This window comes from Saccopteryx bilineata, chromosome 1 (assembly GCF_036850765.1).
Source record: "Saccopteryx bilineata isolate mSacBil1 chromosome 1, mSacBil1_pri_phased_curated, whole genome shotgun sequence".
In the NCBI taxonomy this organism is placed as follows: Eukaryota; Metazoa; Chordata; class Mammalia; order Chiroptera; family Emballonuridae; genus Saccopteryx; species Saccopteryx bilineata.
In genome coordinates this window covers 269,728,913-269,754,169 of record NC_089490.1, presented here as the reverse complement: position 1 = coordinate 269,754,169, position 25,257 = coordinate 269,728,913, and the positions used below count along the sequence as shown (strand labels likewise).

The following is a 25,257-nucleotide window of genomic DNA, read 5'->3' as shown; positions in this document are numbered from 1 at the left end:
AAAAATTAAAATTTGTTAACTTTAAGTCTGACTCATAAATGTAGATGTTTTCTAAAGATGTTTGTTTGGCCTTCTTTGGTTTTCATATCTTTACCCTAGCCTCTTGTTAGTCTTAGTCATTTGTTTGCTCAGTTCTACCGATTTGTCCTAAAAAAATCTCAAAACCAGTCTCACCATCAATAAGTCATTATCTTCACTCTCAAAACTACTGCTCCTCTTCCTATTCCCCATTTCTATTAACTGCTCAACTCTTCTGCCAAGAATCCAGGACTAATCGTGGTATCCAGGTCTCATCGCGGAAACAGCATCTTTTTTTCCTTTCTTATACAAGTGTTCAAGTCTGGTCAATCCTTTCTCCATGTCTCCCTTCTATCCTTTTTATTACTATCATTACCAGTCCCTGTTAGGCTGTTAGGCTATAATTATCTGGTCCCTTTAAAAACAAAACTTTACCTGATAAAGTTTATATAGTCATTGCAGAAAATATAGAATATACAAAAATAACAAAAATTAATACTGTGATCCATCATCTTGTGGTAACTACTGTGTTATACCTCCATTGTATAATAGATTATTGCTATAACTCCCTCAACTACACTGCTCACAAAAATTAGGGGATATTTTATAGGTTCATATTCATTTTGAAATCTCCCCTAATTTTTGTGAGCAGTATAGTCTCCTTTCTTTTTTTTTTTTTTTTTTTTTTTTTTTTGCATTTTTCTGAAGCTGGAAACAGGGAGAGACAGTCAGACAGACTCCCGCATGCGCCCGACCGGGATCCACCCGGCACGCCCACCAGGGGGCGACGCTCTGCCCACCAGGGGGCGATGCTCTGCCCATCCTGGGCGTCGCCATGTTGCAACCCTCCTGGGTGTCGCCATGTTGCGACCAGAGCCACTCTAGCGCCTGGGGCAGAGGCCACAGAGCCATCCCCAGCGCCCGGGCCATCTTTGCTCCAATGGAGCCTTGGCTGCGGGAGGGGAAGAGAGAGACAGAGAGGAAGGCGCGGCGGAGGGGTCGAGAAGCAAATGGGCGCTTCTCCTATGTGCCCTGGCCGGGAATCGAACCCGGGTCCTCCGCACGCTAGGCCGACGCTCTACCGCTGAACCAACCGGCCAGGGCCAGTATAGTCTCCTTACACTAGATGTCAGCTCCTCCAAGTTATGGCTTCATTGATGCCATTTTGTTCTTCCTTAAGCAACGCAAAGGTCATAGAACTCCCCTGCTAAAACACCTTCCGTAGCTTACCTTGGCTTAGAAAATATTCCATTAGCTTTGTTTTCATGACCTAAAAATACAGTTTTACTCTTTCTAATTTTATTTCCCATGATTATTTCTCAAGTTAATAATGTTTGGCCACACTCATTTTTTTCCTCATAAATGCTTGCTTATTTTCCCATATCCATCTTTGCCAGAGTCCTAACTCCACATAACTGAGTGCAAATTTCAAGACTAAATGCCCTTTAGCGAATAAAGCATTCTATGACATTACAGGTTGGAAGTAAACTCTCCTTCATCAGAGCTGCCAAATCACTTTACTTCTGCTTTCCCCATGGTGCTCAATGGATACAGAGTACAAAATTTAGAGACATTGACAGGAGTGTGGTTACCAACTCCAGCATTTAAGTAACTCGACAACCCTGAGCAAGACCTCTGAACCCTCAGGGTCTCAGTTTTCTCATTAGTTGTTGAGTGCCTTCAGGAGAATGCCTCATTCTTTTTTATGACCTATTTTAATTTCTAGGATCTTCCCTGAACAGCTTAGTTGGTAATAGTGTTTGGCTCTGTGTTCTCCTCAAGAGTTATTAAGTCTATATGCAGTTATAATATTTTTGTTTCATTTTTGCATGAACAGTTAGACTGATCTTTCTGGAGGCTGGGAATTTGTCTTGCTCAGTGTTGCATCCTAGCAGAGAGCTTTGAACTCAGTTCCTTTTTAATAAATGTCTGTTGAATGAGTGAATACAAAACAAATGAATTTCTTTTTTTTTTAATATTAATATTTTTTTATTAAATTTAATGCAGTGACATTGATAAATCAGGGTACATATGTTGAGAGAAAATATCTCTAGATTATTTTGACATTTGATTGTGCTGTATACCCCTCCCGCAAAGTTAAATTGTCTTCTGTCACCTTCTATCTGGTTTTCTTTGTGCCCCTCCCCTCCCCTAACCCCTCTCTCCTTCTTCACCCCCTCCCCCCTCCCCCAACCCCCCCCCCACCCCTGTTGCCATCACATTCTTGTTCATGTCTCTGAGTCTCATTTTTATGTCCCTTCTATGTATGGATTCATCTCAGTTTTTTTTCTGATTTACTTATTTCACTCCGTATAATGTTATCAAGGTCCATCCATGCTATTGTAAATGATCCGATGTCATCATTTCTTATGGCTGAGTAGTATTCCATAGTATATATGTACCAAAGTTTTTTAATCCACTCGTCCTCTGACGGACACTTGGGCTGTTTCCAGATCTTCGCTATTGTGAACAATGCTGCCACAAACATGCGGGTGCATTTCTCCTTTTCGAGCCGTTCTATGGTGTCCTTGGGGTATATTCCTAAAAGTGGGATAGCTGGGTCAAAAGGCGGTTCGATTTTCAGTTTTTTGAGGAATCTCCATACTGTTTTCCACAGTGGCTGCACCAGTCTGCATTCCCACCAGCAGTGCAGGAGGGTCCCCTTTTCTCCACATCCTCGCCAGCACTTATTCTGTGTTGTTTTGTTGATAAGCGTCATTCTGACTGGTGTAAGGTGATATCTCATTGTGGTTTTAATTTGCATTTCTCTAATGATTAGTGATGTTGAGCATTTTTTCATATGACTATTGGCCATCTGTATGTCCTCTTTGGAGAAGTGTCTATTCATCTCTTTTGCCCATTTTTGGATTGGGTTGTTTGTCTTCCTGGTGTTGAGTTTTACAAGTTCTTTATAAATTTTGGTTATTAACCCCTTATCAGGCGTATTGTCAAATATGTTCTCCCATTGTGTAGTTTGTCTTTTTATTCTGTTCTTGTTGTCTTTAGCTGTGCAAAAGCTTTTTAGTTTGATATAGTCCCATTTGTTTATCCTGTCTTTTATTTCACTTCCCCGTGGAGATAAATCAGCAAATATATTGCTCCGAGAGATGTCGGAGAGCTTACTGCCTATGTTTTCTTCTAAGATGCTTATGGTTTCACGGCCTACATTCAAGTCTTTTATCCATTTTGAGTTTATTTTTGTGAGTGGTGTAAGCTGGTGATCTAGTTTCATTTTTTTGCAGGTAGCTGTCCAATTTTCCCAACACCATTTGTTAAAGAGGCTGTCTTTACTCCATTGTATTTCCTTACCTCCTTTGTCAAATATCAGTTGTCCATAGAACTGTGGGTTTATTTCTGGGTTCTCTGTTCTATTCCATTGATCTATATGCCTGTTCTTATGCCAGTACCAGGCTGTTTTGAGTACAATGGCCTTGTAGTATAATTTGATATCAGGAAGTGTGATACCTCCCACTTTATTCTTCTTTTTTAAGATTGCTGAGGCTATTCGTGTCCTTTTTTGGTTCCATATAAATTTTTGGAATATGTGTTCTATATCTTTGAAGTATGTCATTGGTATTTTAATTGGTATTGCATTGAATTTATAAATTGCTTTGGGTAATACAGACATTTTAATGATGTTTATTCTTCCTAACCATGAGCACGGTATATGCTTCCACTTGTTAGTATCTTCCTTGATTTCTTTAATCAATGTTTTGTAATTTTCCGAGTACAAGTCTTTAGTCTCCTTGGTTAAGTTTACTCCTAGGTACTTTATTTTTTTGGTTGTAATTGTGAAGGGGATTGTTTCCTTAATTTCTCTTTCTGACTGTTCATTGTTGGTGTATAAAAATGCTTCTGATTTCTGAGTATTGATTTTATATCCTGCCACTTTGCTGAATTTATTTATCAGGTCCAGTAGTTTTTTGACTGAGACTTTAGGGTTTTCTATATACAATATCATATCATCTGCAAATAATGATAGTTTTACTTCTTCTTTTCCAACTTGAATGCCTTTTATTTCTTCTTCTTGTCTGATTGCTGTGGCTAGGACTTCCAGGACTATGTTAAATAAGAGTGGTGAAAGGGGGCACCCCTGCCTTGTTCCTGATCTTAAGGGTATTGCTTTTAATTTTTGCCCATTGAGTATGATGTTGGCTGTGGGTTTCTCATAGATGGCTTTTATCATGTTGAGGTATGTTCCCTGTATTCCCACTTTGCTGAGAGTTTTGATCATGAATGGGTGCTGGATTTTATCAAATGCTTTTTCTGCATCTATTGAAATTATCATATGGTTTTTCTCCTTCTTTTTGTTTATGTGATGAATCACATTGATTGATTTACGAATATTGTACCAGCCTTGCCTCCCCAGAATAAATCCCACTTGATCATGGTGTATGATTTTTTCCATATATTGTTGGATCCGGTTTGCTAATATTTTGTTGAGGATTTTAGCATCTATATTCATCAGAGATATTGGCCTATAATTTTCTTTCTTTGTGTGGTCTTTGCCTGGTTTTGGAATCAGAATTATGCTCGCCTCATAAAAGGAGTTTGGAAGTCTTCCTTCCTCTTGAATTTTTTGAAATAGTTTGAGAAGGATAGGAGTTAGTTCTTCTTTGAATATTTGGTAGAATTCCGTTGTGAAGCCATCGGGCCCCGGACTTTTCTTTGTTGGGAGTTTTTTGATAACTGTTTCGATCTCCTTTGGTGTAATTGGTCTGTTTAAGTTTTCTGATTCTTCCAGATTGATTTTTGGAAGATTGTACGTTTCAAGGAATTTGTCCATTTCATCTAGGTTGTCTAGTTTTTTGGCATACAGTTCTTCATAGTATTTTCTTACAATATTTTGTATTTCTGTTGTGTCAGTTGTTATTTCTCCTCTCTCATTTCTAATTTTATTTATTTGAGTCCTCTCTCTCTTTTTCTTGGTGAGTCTACTTAAAGGTGCATCAATCTTGTTTACCTTTTCAAAGAACCAGCTCCTAGTTTCATTGATCTTCTGTATTGTTTCTTTAGCCTCTATGTCATTTATTTCTGCTCTGATCTTTATTATTTCCTTCCTTCTACTACATTTGGGCTTTACTTGCTGTTCTTTTTCTAATTCTTTTAGATGCAGGGTTAAGTTGTTTATTTGAGCTTTTTCTAGCTTCTGAAAGTGTGCCTGTAGTGCTATGAACTTCCCTCTCAGCACTGCTTTCGCTGTGTCCCATAAATTTTGAGTTGTTGGATGCTCATTGTCATTCGTTTCTAGGAATTTCTTTATTTCTTCTTTGATCTCATTCTTAATCCATTCATTATTTAACACCCTGCTATTTAGTTTCCATGTGTTTGAGAATTTTTGAGCTTTTCTGCTGTGATTCATTTCTAGTTTCATGCCGTTGTGATCGGAGAAAGTGCTTGATATGATTTCAGTCTTCTTAAATTTGTTGAGAGCACTTTTGTGCCCTAACATGTGGTCTATCCTAGAGAATGTACCATGAGCACTTGAAAAGAATGTATATTCTGCTGCTTTAGGGTGAAAGGTTCTGAAGATATCTATTAAATCGAGTTGATCTAGTGTTTCCAATAAGTCTGCTGTCTCTTTGTTAATTTTCTTTCTTGAGGATCTATCTAGTGATGTTAGTGGGGTATTGAAATCCCCTACTATTATAGTATTGCTGTTGATCTCGTCCTTTAAATCCATCAAAGTCTGTTTTATATATTTGGGTGCTCCTATATTAGGTGCATAGATATTTATAATAGTTATATCTTCCTGTTGGATTACTCCCTTTATCATTATGTAGTGGCCTTCTTTATCTCTTACTATATCCTTTGTTTTAAAGTCCAATTTGTCTGATATAAGTATTGCTACCCCAGCTTTTTTTTCATTTCCATTTGCATGAAACATTTTTTTCTATCCTTTTACCTTCAATCTGTGTGTGTCTTTTGTTCTAAGGTGTGTCTCTTGTAGACAACATATGTATGGGTCCTGTTTTCTTATCCATGCAGCTACCCTATGTCTTTTGATTGGATCATTTAATCCATTTACATTTAAGGTTATTATTGATATGTAGTTGTTTATTGCCATTTTCTTCTTTAAAGGTGTATTCCTTTTTCTTTTTTTTTTTTCTGTATTCTTTTCCCACTTTATCTGTTTACACCAGGCCCCTTAATATTTCCTGCAGCATTGGTTTGGTTGTAATGAATTCCTTGAGTTGTTTTTTGTCTGGGAAGCTTTTTATTTCTCCTTCAATTTTAAACGATAGCCTTGCTGGATAAAGTAGTCTTGGTTGTAGGTTCTTGTTCTGCATTACTTTGAATATTTCTTGCCATTCCCTTCTGGCCTCAAGTGTTTCTATTGAGAAGTCAGATGTCATCCTTATGGGGGCTCCTTTGTAGGTGATAACTTTTTTTTCTCTTGCAGCTTTTAATATTTTCTCTTTATCGCTTAGCTTTGGTATTTTAATTATGATGTGTCTTGGTGTAGGTTTCTTTGGGTTTCTCTTTAATGGAGTCCTCTGTGCTTCTTGGATTTGTGAGAGTTTCTCTTGCATTAATTTAGGGAAGTTTTCAGCTATGATATGATTGAACAAAGTCTCTATCCCTTGTTCTTTTTCTTCTTCAGGAACCCCTATGATGCGGATGTTGTTTCTCTTCATGTTGTCACAGAGCTCTCTAAGAGTTTCCTCTGACTTTTTGAGTCTTTTTTCTCTTTTCTTCTCTGCTTTCATGCCTTCATTCCAGTTGTCTTCTAACTCGCTGATTCGATCCTCTGCTCTATCTATCCTGTTTTTAATTCCTTCCATTGTGGTCTTTATTTCTGATATTGTATTTGTTGTCTCCAATTGATTCTTTTTTATACTTGCTATTTCTTTATTTAGGTTTTCAAACTCCCCCTCCATTGTTGTTCTAAGATGCCTTAGCATCCTTACAATCATTATTTTGAACTCCGCATCTGGAAGTTTGATTATTTCCATATCACTCAGTTCATCTCTCGAAAGTGTCTCTTGTGGTTTCATTTGGATTGCACTCCTTTGTTTTCTCATCTTCTTCTTCTTTTTTATTTTATTTGTAGAGTTGATTGAGTCTAGGCTTGGTGTTGTCTGCCTCCAGTTTTCAGTTGTGTTATTTTTAGGTCTTCGTGGGTTGGTATCAGCTATTATTTGTAATCCACTTTCGGATTTGGGCAGCTTTGAAGTCTTGATTTGTTTGTTTTCTTAACAGGTGATAGTCTTGTTAACTGATCTCAGCAGGGGGCTTCCTTGAAACTGTATCCAGGAATGCTGTGGGTGTAACCTGAGATGCTGAAGGTCTCTTCCTCCAACTAATCTCACTGGGGGCAGGGTTTTTTCTCTCAGCTTCAGTAGGGGGAGGTGTATCTCAGATCTCCATGGAGACCTGAGTTACTGCCCCTCCTCCCCACTTCTTGTTTTCAGCTGTGTCTTGTTGTGCTGATTGGAGCTGGATAGATGTCCGGAGATCTCTGATCCGGAAGCACTTCAGCTCTGTTTTGTGAAAGGTTCAGTCCCTCCCCCAGCTATGGCCGCCTCCAGCACGAATGAGTCAGCTTGTTTATTTTGTTTCTTGCATACCTTAGCCCCTCACAGTCTGTCCCTCTCCCTGTCTTTTCCACTTGGGAGATAAGCTGGTCTTTTCAACCCACCTTGCTCCCTGGTCGCCAGGTAAGTGGCTGTGAGCAGTAGTTTCTGCTCTTTTTCCTCTGTGAAATCCTCTCTGGGCTCTCAGCCTCACCCCCCTCCTTCCCTTCCTGTAAGCAGAGGAGATTCAGGCACTCCTTACCAGGATTATTGTGGCTTCCTCTTTGCTCCTTGGTTTTTGAGAGCTGTTCTTGCAGTTCAGTGTTGGTTTTTCATGCTGATTTTTTCTAAATTGATTTGTATTCCAGTTTGGTGTTGAGAGCTGGGTGTCTGTGCATCCGCCTACTCCGCTGCCATCTTCTCTCTACCGCCGTTCTCCTGGTTGGTGCGCAGTTAGTGGGCGAGAGATCTCTTCCTAAGCCCCAGAAGTGGGTGTCCGTGTTGCCCCACAGAGAGGCAGGGTCAGAGGCCTTTCTGTGGGCCGAAAGCAGAATCTCTGGGCAGCCCCAACGCCCTGGGAAAGCCGCACACGGGAGGGAGCGAGAACTAATTCCAACGGTGGAAATTTTCCGTGCTAAAACAAATGAATTTCTTGAAATCTATATCTTAGGGAAGAGTTACTTATGTTGAGTACTTGTCATCTCTTTTTACACTATAAGCTCCAGAGAACAGGCTCTATGTGTGACCCATCTTTGTCTCTTCATAGTTCCATGTGCATAATATGAAATAAATATTTTTTAAAAGTTGAAGAGAAAAATGTAGCTAAGCTGGGTCCTGAACTGGTGTGCTCATGCATATGACCTTTCCTGCATGACTGTTTTTCTTCCCTGAAGTGCATGCAATCTTCGTATCTGTTTAACTCTGCAAATGCAGCTAATTATACTGACTATCAAGATCAAAGTTCCATCTCAAATTGAATAGAAGGATATCTATAAACGTCAAAACATCTTTTGATGGTACAGTAATACAAACTTTAGTGGGGTTATATCTTACTTAGGTTAGTCCTTGAGGCAAAAATCCTGTATAGCCAATATTAACATGGAAATCACCCAAATGTAAGGCAAAATCCACACTATAGTAGGCTTGTAAGAACTGAGATGGGGAGAGAGCAGAAGATTCATATTCCTACTACATACTTATTTGTGGACATGGATCCATTCAGTGTGGTGGTGGGTAAGAAGTGAAATTGCCCTGTTTATAGTGATTGCTGTTTCTCTTTCTTCTATTTCTCCCATTTTGCTCAGTATGTATATTTGAATTTGCACTGTTAAGTGCTTGGGTAGTACAAATCTGCTTAATTGTTCTTTTAAAGTATCTCCTTCATCACAACACATGGAAAATTTTTTAGTAGTCTGGAAAGATTAATGGTTCTGTATAAGTCTCATTAGCTCCAGATTACCTTAAATCTAATCATCTCTGTAATAACTTAAATTCAGGTATGACATGGAGTATCTAGTGTGGTTAGTTAAAATGACCATTTATCTTCAAAAACTGCCAGTGAGGTGAACATTACCTTTAACTTTCCTACTCTGTTTTGAGGTAATTTTGAACATATACTAGATTCAGAGACAACAGCAACCCCAGGACTGAAATGCCCTGCTTCCTTGGGCCTCATCTTACTGGATTTTTAGCATCAATCAGCCTTAGGATTCAAATTGATTTCCCCTAGAGGAGAGGAGAAACACCTTACTGACAAAAAGAAATAACAGGGAAAAGCAAAATCTCTTGCAAGTCAAAATGACCAAGAACTCCCTTGTTACCAGAATATGACTCCTACCACAAGCAACAGAGAGAAGAAATTAGATTGAGTTATTATTGGTGTTTCAGCCATTGGATTCTTAAAATACAAAAGAAAGAAAGAGAGAGAGAGACAGGGAGGGAGGGAGACTGGCAAGGAGGGAGGGAGAGAGACAGGCAAAGAGGGAGGGAGGGAGAGAGGAAGGAAAGAAAGGAAGGAAGGAAGGAAGGAAAGGAAGGAAGGGAGGGAGGGAGGGAGGGAGGGAGGGAGGGAGGGAGGGAGGGAGGGAGGGAGGGAGGAAGGAAATTAGAAACTTAAAGATATCAGAAAGTTGCTGGTAGTCTTATGTTCTTGTTATATACATGAGAAATTACCATGGTAACATCAGTATCACATGACTCAGTTTACATCAGATGCCAGTATCATGCTTCAGAATAACACCACAAACATATTTTCAGTCCAGGTGGCTGGGGCAGAAGGGTTATTACAAATTTAGAAAAACTGTATACTCATCATAAGGGCACGTTGAATAATTTTGACTGTTCAACAGACTTTGAGACTAATGTAGTTATGTATACATATTTATGCTAACTTTGCCTGAATTAAAAATTAATGCCTAACTACCACATACTTACAGTAATCCATATGCGTTATGAGAAGCTGAAAGTTCTGCATTTTGTGAGCTCGTTACTGTGAATTCTTATAAAATCATAAGCTTAGATTTCAAGAAATCTTAGAAGAATTTTAAATGTTTTAATCATGCAATTTAGGCAAATACATTGTATTCTGACTCAGCCATTGCTCAGGAAGATTTGGTATTTTTATCCTTGGGGTCAATTATAAGACTTTGGAAATAGGTAAGTACCAGATAACTGTAATCCACCCAAAGGGTTTTGGTGTAATTTACTAGTATTGCAGAAAAGTAAATACCACTATGGCAATGAAAACAAATCAACAAACACACACAGCCCTTCTGAGTGGATTATATGGAAACACATGAGAACACCTTAATGATCAATTGAGGCAGTGAGTATGATGCAGGCTTAAATATGAAGAGTAGTCATGGATTGAGATAGAACTATGGAAGTTCCTGGAATGAATTTAATATGGTTCTCCAAGAGGTACATATTCAGTGTCTCTGCTTACTTTCTTCTTCCCAGGTAGAAAACTAAATTTCATAAGAATTGATTGAGTGGCTATTACATAATGGCCAGGTCTTGTACAAAGCACTGGACACACTGTGGTTTAATACGGAAGGAGGAACTGAGACCAACAAATACAAAGTTATGTGATTATAATTGTGAGAACTCCTGAGAAGAAGATAATGGTGTAAAAAGAGTATATAAATAGGTATCTAACATAGTCTGGGCATTTAGGGGATGTTTCCCTGGGGATGATGAGGCCTCAAGTATGAGTAACACCATGAACTACCACGAACCACATGAATGAAGCCCTGACCATCTTTCTCAACTTAGAACATGTTCCATCTTGTCTGGGAAGCTGATTAACTTTCGCTGGGACACCTGGAGCTTCCTTCTCAACAAACTTCTGTCTGGAGTACCTCTCTTTACCACCACTGGCAAGATCATCTTCTGAGCTTCTCTTAGGGCCATAGAACACATGGCATTCCAGAGCATCTCCAAAATCATCACTTTTATTTCAAAGACTGTCAGTGGACTGACTGCCCACTCCCCTCTTTAGTCTTCGCTTCTTTCAGATCTTCTGTATCAATGTATCTGTTTGATAGCAAGGTGCTATCTTAAGCTTGGAATATTTTGTCAGATTCATGACTTTCATGTGTCACAGTTTACAAAGCAAAATAAAAGGTAATAATAGAAGCTTTCCATTTCTAGCACAAGTTTACTTATGTAATATTTTTGTTCGATGCAACAGCAAAGTCAGAAAAACCAACAACAAAAATAATTTTTTCAAGTTTCAAAAGGTGGTTAAGTAATTTAATGTCTCTAATTGGATACAGAAATGTGACTAACACATAAAGGTCACTGTGATTGTGTAGAGGCCCCTGTACTTCACCGGAAGTAAACATCCAATTATTCTAAATAGTTTCATTTCACTCTTTTTGGCAAAGAAGAGGTTGTGCGATTAGGTGATGGGTGAATACTAAGCTGATGCAGGACAAAGGTCAATATTTATGACTCTTTATTAATCCCTAGCAGTTGGCAATGAATTGGAAAATTGACTTTCTTTTAACTTCAGTTGTAAAATATTACCTACTGCTTATTGGAATGCTTTGAAATTCTCAATGGTAAATAAGACACAAAGAATATGGTTTTAAACTGCACTTCCAGCGAGTAAATTAAATAATCATTTATTACTTCTCTGCAAAATGAAATAAGTTGTCTAATTCACTTTTAAAGAAGAGCATTCTCCCTCACTTTATTTTTGCCACTACCCTCCCTCTTCATTATGTTTCAGACACTATATCCTTCTAGTTTCTTTAATGTTCACATCAGACCTTCATTCACAGAGTTAGTTCTCCAGAGAACAAGTTATTAATTGTCTTCAGGCCTCATCATTCCCAGAGATGCATTTTCTAAATGCTCAGATTGTATTATGTACCTATTTAAACATTCTTTTTGGGCCCTGTCCCCTTTTTCACTGTTCTCACAATTATAATCATGTTTTTATGTATTTTGTAATTGTAATAAAATTTTCCTTGTCTTGAATTTTACACTGCTCACTTCAGTCTTTTCCATTCCAATTTATGCTGAATGCCATTTGCCATTGCCAATTTATTCTTCCTAAAACAGCAGCTTCTATCACACCACTCTTAAAGAGGAGGAAAGATAGAAAATGTTAAAATAATTGAGGTCATTATGATGATGCTGTGATAGACATATAAAAAAGGAACAACTGCTAGCTAACAAAGAAACTTCTATTTGGAAACAGAGAATTAGGATCTGCAGGATGAGTTGGGGTTTATCACAAAATGAGGGTAGAGGGCAACTCCAGGCAGAAAAAAATAGTATAATTAGTAGTTCTTTATATCTAAAATGCAGAGTATACCTGGGTGATGAGGGAAATTTACAAGGACAGAAAAATAAAGGAGCGAGTAGATCACAGTCATTTGGAATTGGGACTTTTTTTGAAGGCAATGGAAAGCTGCTGGTGCAAGCATGGAAGTGTTATGATGAAAGTTTAGAACATTAATCTGTAATGGCAGTCAGGAAGAGGATGATAGCAGACTAAAGAGACCAACTGTCAGGGTAGTAGTCCTTCAGGCACGAGAGAACAGGGGCTTGGTCTAGGATGATGTACTGGGAAGGGCAACAAAAGGAAGGAGGAAGAATGTATTTGACCCCAGAGTGGTTAGGCTGAGGTCAGGAAGTATTCAGGATGACTTCTTGGTCTGTACCATAAATCACCTAGGAAATGGAAGATGGTGAGAGTCCCTGCATTATTTTAGTATGAAATATACTGAGTTTGAGTCCTCTGGAAGACACCTGGATAGCAGACAATGGATATACATCTCTGGAACTGAGAAGAGAATGAAGAGCTGAAAATACACATCTTAGTTTGAATGTTACTGCCAATGATTTTTACTCATGTTAGGAAGGATTAGAAGAAATCCTGAGGATAATTAGAAGTTTACTTAGTGAAAAGAAGGGCCTCTCATCAAAGAAAGCACTCTTTTCCTCCAGAGTTTTCCCCTTATGCATGGGGCTCATGCATTCACAATGGATGGGCCCATGCACATATAGGCATGAGGACAGGTGGCAAGGACCAACAGTTTCATTATACTAGTCCAATAGAATGGTCACTTAATATTCTTCACTTTCTGTGCAGTTATGCTTAGTATTTTTCACTTTACATTGAAAGGCAGATCAATGATTAGCACCTAGCCTGGGGCCACAAGAATGTATTAGAGCATTTATTCTCATCAGATCAGCTTTTTATAATGAAACCTTAGTAGTACCTCTACTGAAAGAATAATACCTCCTGACAATGCAATAAAGCTACTAATTGAGACAAATCAGAAGAGAGGAAGTTTGAATCACTGAACATCTTAAAACATTTAAAAAATGTGGCATTTGTCTATTTTTAACCAGGCTAAGGAAGCATTATCTAGTCATTACCATGAGAAAGATAAGAGAAAGTATTTTCATAAATACATAGAAAATATCAATTCTCTGAATATAAATAACAGCCTCCACAGTACTTTAAAGTACTCCCCCACTCAATTTGTTTACATAAGGGTTTCTTAATGTCAGCACTCCTGATATTTTGGTTCAAATAATTATTTGCTGTAGGGGTTATCTCGTGTATTAAAAGGATGTTGAACAGTACTTTTGTCTCTGCTTATTTGATGCCATTAGTTACCCTATAATATGTGACAATGAAAACTGTCCTCTGAGTAAAATGGCCCCAATTGAGAACCACTGGTCACAGTGATAATTAATTAAATATACATTTAAAGGGACACTGGAAGGTAGGCTTCCCCCTTGCTCCTCTAAGGGAGGGTTCAGTCTCTTCCAGTCCTGCTCCAGCCATCTATGACCTAACCTTGCCCAGAATGCTGGGGTTTGCCACTGAAGGCTGAAGGTGCCCAGGGCCGTCGGCCCCATCTACGACACTGTGGACGAGCCTAGGGCATTTCTTCCAAGAAGCAGGTAAACTGATCTCATTTGCACAAGGGCCACTTAACTATGTCTTGCCTGAATAGTCAGGTTTTTTATTCTTCCCTTGAAGATCTCTGTTGTGGGTGTTGATAGTCCTATTTTCTGCTACTTTGTTTAATATATAGTGTTTCCTTTATTCCTTCTACCTCAATGCCCCACTCATATTTCAGGCTGGGACCTACTCCTAATTTAGAGCTCTCTTTCCCCCTTTTGCCAACTTCTATTATGAATTTACCTTTGCCACCCAGCTTAGTGTATCCCAAGGTTCTCTTTACCACGCCACAGTTGCAGAGCTCCAGGGAAAAGCAACCTGGTCTCATCTCTCCAGGCAAAGGAGAACAGAAGCTCCATATCCACACATGCTGCAGATGGCTTTTCCAGTCTACCTGAATCATTACCAGCTAGAAGCAGCGATCATTGGGACTTGGACGTGAGCTGCAAAGTATAGAATTGTGACAACAATTCCAGTGCCATGTGGACTTTTCCTGGATGTGGACTTTTCCTGGACTCCTGCTCCTTGTGACAGCTCCTAACGGACTGAACTGGGGTTGGGTTGCATTTGCAGGGATTTGGAATGGTGTTGGTGCCAACTTGGACTTGGTGAACATGTTAAGGACACTACTCTTTTATGGATTCTTGCTGTATTGGCCAAGAGTTTGCTTAAAGGCTTTAATCACTGTAAAAAAAAATAGAAGACTGGATAAAGAAGATGTGGCACATATACACTATGGAATACTACTCAGCCATAAGAAATGATGACATTGGATCATTTACAACAAAATGGTGGGATCTTAATAACATTATACGGAGTGAAATAAGTAAATCAGAAAAAAACAAGAACTGCACGATTCCGTACATTGGTGGGAAATAAAAATGAGACTAAGAGACGTGGATAAGTCTTTGGTGGTTAAGGGGAGGGGAGGGAAGGAAGGAGGGGGTAGGGGGTAGGGGCACAAAGAAAACTAGATAGAAGGTGACGGAGGACAATTTGACTTTGGGTGATGGGTATGCAACATAATTGAATGACAAGATAACCTGGACATGTTTTCTTTGAATATATGTACCCTGATTTATTGATGTCACTCCATTAAAATTAATAAAAATTTATTTATAAAAAAATAAAAAAATAAATATGTATACATTTAAAAAGATTGTGTAAAAGCAAATGTTGGTCTAGGCCATGTGTGAATGATTATGGGTTCCAAATTTAAAAGGTTCTATTAAATGAAGATTTATTATTCACAATGTGAAACTGTTTCCCTTTGGTACAGAAATAAGTATTTTTTTTTGTATTTTGCAATGTCTTATTCTTTCAGGTTCAGGCTCATTAATGGGGTATATTTTTAATAAACATGAAGCCACCAGTTATTCAGGAATCATAGTCCAGTTCCTATCTCACTTATACAGTCAGTAGTAAATTGTTTCTATGGACTATATCACCCTGAAATTCATATGTGGACACCCTAGTCCGTAGTACCTCAGAATGTGACTGTATTAGACACAGGTCTTTTAAAGTGGTAATCAAAGAGAGAGATCTCTGGAGAAACCAAACCTGCTGACAACTTGATCTTGAACTTCCAGTATCCAGAACTATGAGAAGACAAATTTCTGTCGTTTGTCTTCAGAAGACAAATGCCCCGTCTGTAGCATATTGTTAAGGCAGCCCTAACAAACCAATATACCATTTGAGTTAATCAGCTGGATGATTGGTCAGAAATACAAGTGTGCAACTTTGTATTCTTTCCCTGAGAAAATAGATTGATTAATATAGATTCAAAGTCACTGTAGTCATTCCTTTTTTTCAAGCTCTTTGTACCCTGGTTTGCTCCCCTGTCCCATAATAGGGAGAAAACGCCTACCTATAGGATTTAGGAGAACAGAGGCCAGAGAGTGGTTGAGTGAAGCAGGTAGGAACAAGGGGGAGCCCAGAGACAGCACAGTTTCTGAGCCTGTCAGCCAGAAACACAGCACTGTCCTGGTATGGAAAGCAGGGCCTAGACATGCTCTGGGGTGCTGGTGAGTCCAGTCTCACCCCTTTTCCTGCTCCTGGTTTTGGTTTTCTATTTTTCTGAAAAATGTTTGTGTGTGTGTGAGAGAGAGTTTTACACTGGAGCAGGATAAACAGAACTGAGCTTCTATCACATTTCAGAATTACAATATGTTTTCTCTCCAAGAACGTCCCTCTGTCACTCCCCATGGTGATTTTTTCCCTTTTACTATGTGAAGCTTGACGTGTGTGTGCGTGCGCGAGCATGTGCACACACAAACAAGTACACAAGAGTATATGATTGAATTTGCTATTTATAACTGAAATGAATGCTATTTCAGGTTCTGCTTTGCTGACCTGGGAAAAACAAAGCCATGATCCCCAATTACTTAAGCCAGTGGTCTCAAGTCAGTGTTTACAGCTTCTACAGGGAAATAAGGAAGGGGAATTCAACTGATCCAGGAGAACAGCAGAGGCAAAACTGTTGCCAAAGACTCCTGAGGGGGCACCCAGGGAAGAGATATATAGGCCTATGCCAAGATGGGTAACAGCTGCTTTCTCCTCATTGACTTACTAAACAAACGGTTACTGTCTGATCTGCCCCGGGCTCTATGCTAGGCACAACAGATATAACAGCAAACACGGCATGATCTGTACACTCAAAACCCTGCAGTCTAATTGAGTGAGAAAGGGGTAAAAGTTCAGTTAAATCAGATTACTCAATTTCTATGATTAAAATTGAGGCATCAAAATTGCAAAAAATTAAATAAAAATTAATTTTCTTGCAAGAGAAAACAGAGCCTTAGAATTTGTTGAAACTACAAAAAATTAAAAGGAAATTTTTTTTAAATCACAAATGTAGAAAATTTTAGGATTACAGATGGTAGGACTGTCATTATCTTCAACACTAAACTTAATTAGATTTAGTAGTGTTAACTGTTTTGTTAATGTCTTCTTTGCTGCTCTTGAAATAAAAATTCAGAAGCATCAAATGACCACGTGGTCATACTTCTAACATAGCTAATTTTCAATTTAGAAATTATTTCCCTGTGTCCCAAGACAACATGTTATTTCTTCAATAAGTCATTATTTTAATAAGGATACACTTGAATTTAAATTGAGCTATATTTTGCATGATTAGAATTTTCTATTTTATTCTCCTCACTTAGTGAAAAGCTAGATTAAAAAAAAAATCTGATCTCAATCTCATGCTTCATTGAAAACTAACCCCAAAGCATTTCTGAAGGTTTGGAAACATTCTTTTTTTTTAATCACTCAAATGTCTGAATGTTAACTTCGTGTTTACAGTAAGGTCAAATCTGGCAGAATGCATGCTTTGTATGTGAGTTTGAATATGTGCAATAAGAAAAAGAAAAGTAGAAGAGTAAGATAATAATGGTATTCTTCAAGTAAAATATGTTGCTTTAAGAATTTTGGATTTTTATTTCAAGAATTCATAAAATTAGGGAGAACTGGCCATTTTCACAGAGAATGAGACATCCTTACAAAATGCTTCTGAAGTTCACTGTGAAATACTGAATAAAAGGATTTTGCATAAACCAAAATTGAGGGATGATTTTTGGACACATTAGTCAACCATCTCATCCCTAGTCTGACACTGCGTAAGAAAAGCTAGACGATAGAAAGGGTTTAATTAGTGCATATCGTCCTTTTTTAATGGAAACGACTGAGCTCAACTTCATAATTTCTAATTATACAAGAGTTTGCCTGTATGGTGTGTGTGTACGTGAGCAAGTATGTGTGAGCATGGGTGTGTGCATGTATGTGTTTGTGTATGTGTTTGTGGAGACTGTTGTGAGTTAGCAGAATTCTAGAACACTGAACTAGAAATGACATCTTTTCATAGGAAAAATACCTAACCTTATTCTGGCCTCCGTAGCGACCACATGAAAATGAATGCTTTTTTTTTTGTAGAATTTTAACATATAAATTGAACATTGAAAATAAACCATGTTATGCATAGATTATGAGATCCAGGGTATTTGGTATCAAGAGGCATCAACAAATATATCTACTATAGTATTTTATAAAATTGTCTTTCAAATATTCATCATGGATGATTCTGGTGGTAATATAAGCATTAATAAAAAGTCTTCACATTTTAAATGTCTACAATCCCTGAAACCAGATCAGCTTTTGCTAAATAACTAAACTAAGAATATTTTCTAGCTTTTTCCTTTGGTTAATTTTTTTCTAACTATCCAGTAGGCTGAATTTTAAAACTGACCTCTCACCATGACCCTCCCAGCTCAGCAGACCTCCAAAAGAGTTATCAATGTAACAAAGCGCATTTTCACTGACAAACAACTAGAAGAAAGGAAATCAGTTACCGTCTCCTCTGTGGCTTAATATCAATTGGCTTGTTGATGGCATAAGGCGATCCATGAACATAATAAGCACTTCGGAATCTAGCCACCTTCCCCAGTGTTAGGTACTCACAGCCGGTTGGCAAACTCATTTTATCCGAAAGGCAGGAAGTAAAAACAAATCTTAGTAGTCAGACCAGCATTCCTGGGAACGCTGGAAAAACGAGTCTGATAATGGATTTCAGACATATGCTGCTCACTGGTCGTCGGGTGCTGCTCTTTCTCAAAAGTAAATGCATGTTTCTCAGGGGCTACATGCACTACCTTGTTTTCTGCTCATGGATACAGGAAGCTTGTTGCTAACTTCTAACCAGAGTCGTGCTCTGAACAATTATTGGCTGAGCAGATGAAGCACAATTTCTGTAGCTCCACAAAATCCTTTTTCCACTCAAACCAAATCACTGAGTAGGGAGGCAGCAAGGTTCAGTCCATTTTTGTCTAATGTCTAAAAGAACATTAACCTAATGTAACAGTGGTTGGGAAATCATGGTATTTACCTATACACAAAGCATGTATCTGATGGGGAGAAAACAATCAATTATTTGGTATATTTTCAAAATTGTTTGCTAAAAGATGCTTAGAAAATGAGATAGGCACATAGAAATGATGAGGGGTGGTTTACCAATTTTCTGGTAAAAAAAATTCTTGTTCACAAATTACCATTCATAATAGAATTTAGCCCTTCAGGAATATAAATATTATAAGCAAAGGCCTTTGGATATAATAACTTCTTGACTTTGATAGTGATTTTTTTTTTCTTATTAGAAACAATCTCTCAGAAAAACAACCTCTAACTGCTTGTTTGATGAAGACCTATTGAAAAATTAATAGGAAGTTCTTACAGTTTGTAAGCCAAAATTTCATAACAGTGAAAGACAAATTAACACTGTAAATGATGCCAAATAATTCTACATAAGGCGGCAGAGTATCAGAGAAAAGCATCAGCTTCAGTGAGCCCACAGTTCTTACTACCCCTCACCCCTTTTCTTAGTGTTATAGCAACAAAACCACCAGGGCCTTTGGTTGTAGCCTAACGATAGAAGGAGTTCAGAGTACTAGGCAGAATAATTTTGAAATCTGAAAAATGATTTGTTATCCAGGATTTGAATAAACACAACCTATTTATTTATGAGTCCTGGTACGTGGCCAAATACAAAGTGTGCTGAGAGAAAGCTATATTTCATTCTGTTGTGACCAAATCCAGACACTGTTTGGGTTTAGATAAGACATTATTTAAATTCAGATATTTTTGAAGTTTGAATGGGAAGAAAATCTGCCATTTGACAGTAAGCATTTCTATCCAATGATTCTCTTTTTTTGTAATTCTTTATTGCAAAATGATATATGCTCATTTTAACATGTCAGAAGCGGGTAAATAAAAATGCTTCCTGTTTTTTCCTTTCTAATAATTCCACCCTTTTCCTTTATTCTAATTCTATCAATGTATATATAGACATATACATATAAGCACATACACATACACAAACATATATACTTACAGACATATAATGCTTCTCCTTCCTTTTTGTGTAAAGGAAATATTTATAATCCTCTATAAATATTTTTGTACTTAAAATATATCATGGACACTTTTCCAGTTAATACATAGAAATCTAGTGTGTTCTTTTTAGTAGTTACATAAAATTTTATAGAATGGATATACTATTATTTACTCAAGTAATCCTTTATTGACAAACATATAATTTTGGATTTCTATAAATGATAAACACATTTGTTGATATATTCTTATAATTGGGTTGTTAAATCACAAAATGTGTGTAGTTTTCCTCTAATAGGCTATGGCAGTTCACACTCCTATAAGTCATGTAGGAAGATGTCCGTTTCCTCACACCCGTGACAATGCCATTGACATTCTCTTTATAGCATAAAAATAAGGTATCCAACTCTTCAAAATGCCAAGTGATTCCCTACAGTTCCTTACTAAAATGAAACTGATGTTAAGGTGATTACAAAGATGGGGTAGTCTACCTGAACTGAAATATACTAGGCAGAAGTCTGGAATATCATCAAAATAAAAAAATAGCCATGCAAAGGACAGTTAGCCAAGAATTTTTTTTGCTTAATTTGCATAATTAAGGGGAGATAAAATATAGAAGGATACCCTGCTATGTTTTCACTCTTAAGTATATTTTTCTTAATCAGGATAATGTTTCATAATTTGAAGAACCATAACATATTTTTACGATATGGAGGTAGGTAGTATCTAATGACTGACTACCCACTAACTGTGATGTACAGTCGTGTACGATTTATAGTTCTTTTTAACTTAAGAGGCCCATTGGACCTGTTCCCCCATCTCAGAGCCTTAAGAACAAATGTACATTATTTTTATTGTAGCTAATTTAGAGGTCTTTGTCTAGTACTAGAATATAAGAGCTTCTTCACATAAGAATTCCCTAAAAGCGGTAAAAAACAAACAAACAAACACCCTGAAGGGCAAGGTAAAAATCTTTACAGGAGGGAAATGTGTGTCCTCTGATGGGTAAACGTCCTTGGTTTTCTTAGCAGGGGCATTTTTGCTTATACCTGGCAATGATTCACGACAAGCCTGGCAGTGTCTACTGAGGATTACTTGTACTTAAATTGGGATGAGAGGGGATTACTCTAAAATCCAACCTGCCAAGAATCTAGAATCTGTTAGATCGCTAGTCAGTTAGTAGGAAGTGGCCCCTGAGGAAAAAAGAGAATCATCCTATCTTTCACAATATTCTTTCTCTGAGGCCAGGCAGAGGTAGTTGGGACTTTACCTTCAGGAAAATAAAAACACACTAGAGAGCTTAATTTCATCTACAGATTAGAACCCTGGTCTGTAGCAGGTTTAGAGCAAAATAGGGCTCAAATCTCACTAAGGAATGGCCAACCGGGCTTACCCACTTATGTTTTGTTTGTTTTTACATAGTTGGATTTCTGTGCAGACGGGCATGGAGTTTAGCACAAATCTTACTCATCACTCCATGAGTCTAAGCTCATAAGAACATGAAAAACAAGTGCAGAAGTCATGATAACACCAATTTTCTTCAGTACGTTAAGAGTGTGCGTTGCTGATAATGGCTTTAACAGCAATTAATGCAATTGCTTACAAGTAACAATTTGAGGCCACAGGACTTTTATTTTAATAATCTCAATATTTATTAACATAGTTTCTTTCAGCTGTTAGTTCTCCCTTGGCCTGAGTTTGGCAATTTGAAAAGCTGGAGGGATTCTTTCAGAGTAGGAGGATTTCATTTGTTTATGACGATATCAAAGTGGAAGAATTGGCAGAGTCATTTTCTCTTGCTCGGAAGGACTCTCGTCCTCACCAGAGAACAATGCTGCTGGGGTTCAGTTCAGCCCTTGATCTCCAGGCTTCAGGCTCTTCTCATTTCTGACCCACACACTTCCTAGTGAATGCATCCAATCCAGGGGCTTCAAATATCCATTATGTGATGAAAAACTCACTTTTTTTTTTCAAGAGTTCATACCTTTCTGCCATTAAACTGTTCATAGGAAAATTCCACTTGGAAGTCTCACAGGTACCTCATTCCCACAGATATAATGTAATTCACATTGATTCCTCTTCCTGACTCCCCAAACATATTTGTCCCTGTAATTTCTGGTACTGTCACCATGCAGTCAATCATCTGACAATCACTTCTAATCAGGCCACAGAACACTACAGACATGAATAATATTAAATATTACAATATTATATCAACAATAATTATTAGTCATGCTATTAATGGTAACAATAGATTATAGCTAACATTGATCAGATGATTTCTATGTGCTAGACACTGTTATTGTAAGAATTAATCTTTGTAATCTTCATAAAATTATGAGTTGGACTTACTGTTGTACTCATTTTCTAGATGAGAAAATCAAGGTATAGAGGGATTGAGAAATATGCCCCAAGTCACACAGAGCGTTAAATGGTCGAGTCCGAGTTAGGGACCAGTTAATCTAGCTCCAAAGACCAGACTATGTTATATCTCTCTATAGATTGTACTTTCTTTAATATCTCTCTTTTTTATTTTTTTCATATTTTTCTTAAGAGTTAATACTTCTGGTCTTTTTCTCCTTAATTCTATCCTTCACTTAAAGGCCATGTAGATAAATTTAAAATGGAAATCTGAACATGTGATTTTCTTGCATGAAATCATTCAATGGCTCCACTTTTTTAGTGATAAAGTTTAAAATTTAAGTCCCAAAGCTTAGCCCAGAGATCACCTACTGTCTTGCTCTGACTTCCTCTCCTGTATCGGCCACAAGTACTTCTGGTAGTGTCCTATCCACAGCCTTCTCTATCACAACTCTGGGACTTCACAGATAATAAGCCTGTTGACCAGAACACTCTTCTCTCCTTTCTCTGTTGGAATAACTCTTCAAGTGTCATTTCTTAAAACAACAACAACAACAACAACAAAAAACCTAAAACAAAACAATTCTGTATTCCTCAGTTTTCTTTAGATGCCTCTCATTTATTTTCCCCACTGTGTGTGACTCTAGCACATTGTTTCAAAGCAGTTCATACATTTATAACTCTTCCCCATGGCACTATAGTTTCATGAAGGCAGGCATTCTACCTTATTTGACTTTGTAATTTCAGCATCTAGAACAACACTTGCTTGTTATATAAGGTAGCTGAAATGATCAGATACTGGATGCTCCAATGACCTGCCTAACTCCTTCATTCTCAGCTATTCCTCCAGAATAATAACACATATTTTAACTGTTGAAATATATTGGAAGTAGTTTTGTTTAACACAGGGATTGGAAAGTAGGCCTGATCCCAGTTTCATTTAATAGGAACAGAAGTTCTGTTCATTTCAGTTTTTATATCCAACAAAATGCTACGACTACTGATAATCTTATTTTAACAAACCTATCATATATCCAAAGTTTAGGTTGAGTTCATGTGAGATAAAATTAACTGAATAAAATAATGCTTGTTCATTGAAGTTTCAGGCAGGCCATCTCTCCAAGCTTTTTATAAACTGCTTGAATATTAAATAGTGACATTTTGCTTTAGAATATATAAAAATAGCAATAAGTGAGTTTAATATACATGGTGGGCTCTGACAACATGACTTCTTCAACAGATGTCCTATACTACTTCCCACACTCTCATCCTTAAAAAGCACAGTCTACTTGCCAAAATATACACTGTTGCCAAAATGCAGCTGCCAAAGAATTTTCAACAGTAGGAACCAGTAGAAAGAAGTAAAGTACTTTTAAGCTTATTTCCAAATATCCAAATGTCTTTTACCATTATAAAATCTGGAGATTAAAAATAATCACTCTGTCAACTAACTGGTCAAACAAAGAGGAGGTGTCTTTGGTAAACATTGTTCTATGTTTGATTGCTAGATAATGGGGTTTTTTTGTTTATTTTTTATTTATTTTATTCATTTTAGAAAGAAGAGAGAGGAGAGAAGGGGGGAGGAGCAGGAAGCATCAACTCCCATATGTGCCTTGACCAGGCAAGCGCAGGGTTTTGAACCGGCGACCTCAGCATTTCCAGGTCGACGCTTTATCCACTGCACCACCACAGGTCAGGCTAGATAATGTTTTAAAAAACGTCAATTCATTCTTCTACCTTACTGTTAGCCAGCTAGGCAGCATGAGTTCAACGTCTACTGTGTAGACATACTTGAAGTGGATAGTATAATTCTTATCTAGGAAGAAAAGTCATATAATCCATTTGATATTCAACTCAGGTATCATGACAGGACTCATTTCAAATGACAATACCATGAAATAGAAATGAAAAGTGGCACAGCATCAGTGATCTTATCTGAAACTTTGTGGTTGGCTAACATTACTTTAAGTTTATATTCAACCTATACCATTGTTTACTTTCTTAAATTGTATGCTGTCTCGCATTTTCTAAATCACAACGTGGGTAGATCTATGGCTTATTCCTATTTAAATTCTTCACAGTGTTTGGTACATTGCTTTACACATGGCAGGTGCACAGCAAATATTGGTTGCACTCATATTTTTTCTTCGTTATTTTTTTTAAACCAGGGGTTCGTATGCTTTAGTTTGCTTGAAGAGCAAATATCTACTGTCCTGGAATAATTATTAAATGGTGCCTTCTTTTACTTCCAAGAATATCATTGGATTGTAAATTATACAGTTATTGTCTGGCTCTGGAACTGTCCACTTCCAAGGCTGGCTTGGCCACTATGCTGAAGGCAACTCAGAGGCAAAGACTGAGTCTTACTCACTTTTGGTTCTTTCAATCTATCTCTGTACCTCAGTTCTTCCAGGTTTGGCTCTGGTGACCCAACAAACAATGATATCATAGGGAAACTCATAATAGATTCAATCAGGTAGAAAAAAGTAGAGGGAAAAGAAAATGTAAAGGAGTAATACACAGAGGTAGATTAAATAGGTAAATATCGACCTGGACATACTAAATTTAGATGATACAAAAGTTATCCCCTGAATTAAAATCTCTATAATAGTAAAATATTATTGCCATTGTTAAGTACCTCTAGACCCTGGGTTCATTCATCAAAATTCAGGAGCTACTTATAATTGAGGGAAAGATCAAGAATGAGAATATTTGCCTGACCAGGTGGTGGTGCAGTGGATAGAGCGTCGAACTGGAATGTGGAGGACCCAGATTCGAGACCTCGAGTTCGCCAGCTTGAGCACGAGTTCATCTGGTTTGAGCAAGGCTCACCAGTTTGAGCCCAAGGTCACTGGCTTGAGCAAAGGGTCACTTGGTCTGCTGTAGCCACCCGGTCAAGGCACATATGAGAAATCAATCAATGAACAACTTCTGAACCGCAATGAATTGATATTTTTCATCTCTCTTCCTTCCTGTCTGTCTGTCCCTGTCTGTCCCTCTCTCTGACTCTCTCTGTCTCTACCACAAGAAAAAAAAAGAATGAGAATATTC

The 25,257-nt window shown here is 37.6% G+C and overlaps 1 protein-coding gene across 11 annotated transcripts in view; it reads right to left on the bottom strand.

The window, feature by feature from the left end:
• PDE4D (phosphodiesterase 4D) overlaps positions 1–25,257 on the bottom strand; it is a 1,576,413-nt gene that overhangs the window by 453,155 nt on the left and 1,098,001 nt on the right. The window contains exon 1 of one of the 11 annotated variants that reach the window (XM_066242853.1): positions 18,312–18,439. The exons of the other annotated variants lie outside the window; for them this stretch is intronic. Coding sequence (XP_066098950.1) covers positions 18,312–18,439 — 128 coding nt within the window. Of the gene's footprint in view, positions 1–18,311; positions 18,440–25,257 lie in introns of those variants that run through there. 11 annotated transcript variants of the gene reach the window in all.